This window comes from Sinocyclocheilus grahami, unplaced genomic scaffold (genome assembly GCF_001515645.1).
Source record: "Sinocyclocheilus grahami isolate Dianchi unplaced genomic scaffold, SAMN03320097.WGS_v1.1 scaffold2249.1, whole genome shotgun sequence".
NCBI lineage: Eukaryota > Metazoa > Chordata > Actinopteri > Cypriniformes > Cyprinidae > Sinocyclocheilus > Sinocyclocheilus grahami.
Window position 1 is genome coordinate 8901 of NW_015507428.1, and position 548 is coordinate 9448.

At 35.6% G+C, this 548-nt stretch overlaps 1 protein-coding gene across 2 annotated transcripts in view; it reads right to left on the bottom strand.

Annotated features, from left to right (window-relative positions):
• prpf39 (PRP39 pre-mRNA processing factor 39 homolog (yeast)) overlaps positions 1-548 on the bottom strand; it is a 22302-nt gene that overhangs the window by 8727 nt on the left and 13027 nt on the right. For both annotated transcript variants that reach the window (XM_016260923.1, XM_016260922.1), the window contains exon 11: positions 1-38. This exon is cut by the window's left edge and continues 159 nt beyond it. In XM_016260923.1, the coding sequence (XP_016116409.1) occupies positions 1-38 (38 nt within the window). The remainder of the gene's footprint in view (positions 39-548) is intronic.

Sequence of the window (548 nt, forward strand, 5' to 3'; positions counted from 1 at the left end):
TCCAGCTCCAGCAGGTTCAGGTACAGCTTCGGGTTCGTCTGCAGGTGGAAAACCAGAAAAATCACATTTAGAAAAAGCCTGAAACAGTAAACGACACTCGCAGCTGCTGGAGTTCAGTTCACTTCAAACTAATCGTTCACATCACAAAAATCTTGTTCCTGAAAATGCTAATTAATGTTATCACACTGGACTAAAACATACTGACTGCTCACCAAAATGTGATATTTTTATACTTTTTTGGGATTATTTCTCTCCTTGTTACACTTGTGGGGTTCCCAGTCAAAACCAACGACCAGTCTACAAACAACTATGCTATATCATTACCAAATATTGATCAATGATGCCTACAATCAACCAGTTCCAAAACGAAGCACTAAACCGCTGCTAACTGAAAGAAAGCAAGTTGACACAAAATGTCCAGATTTGATGATAAAACAGCATAATGAGAGATTTACAAGCAATTTTTAAAAAAATGTTTTAGCATTTTTGACCAGGAACACCAAATTAGGTAAAGAATTTCAACAATACAAAAAAAAAAAAAAGTAATA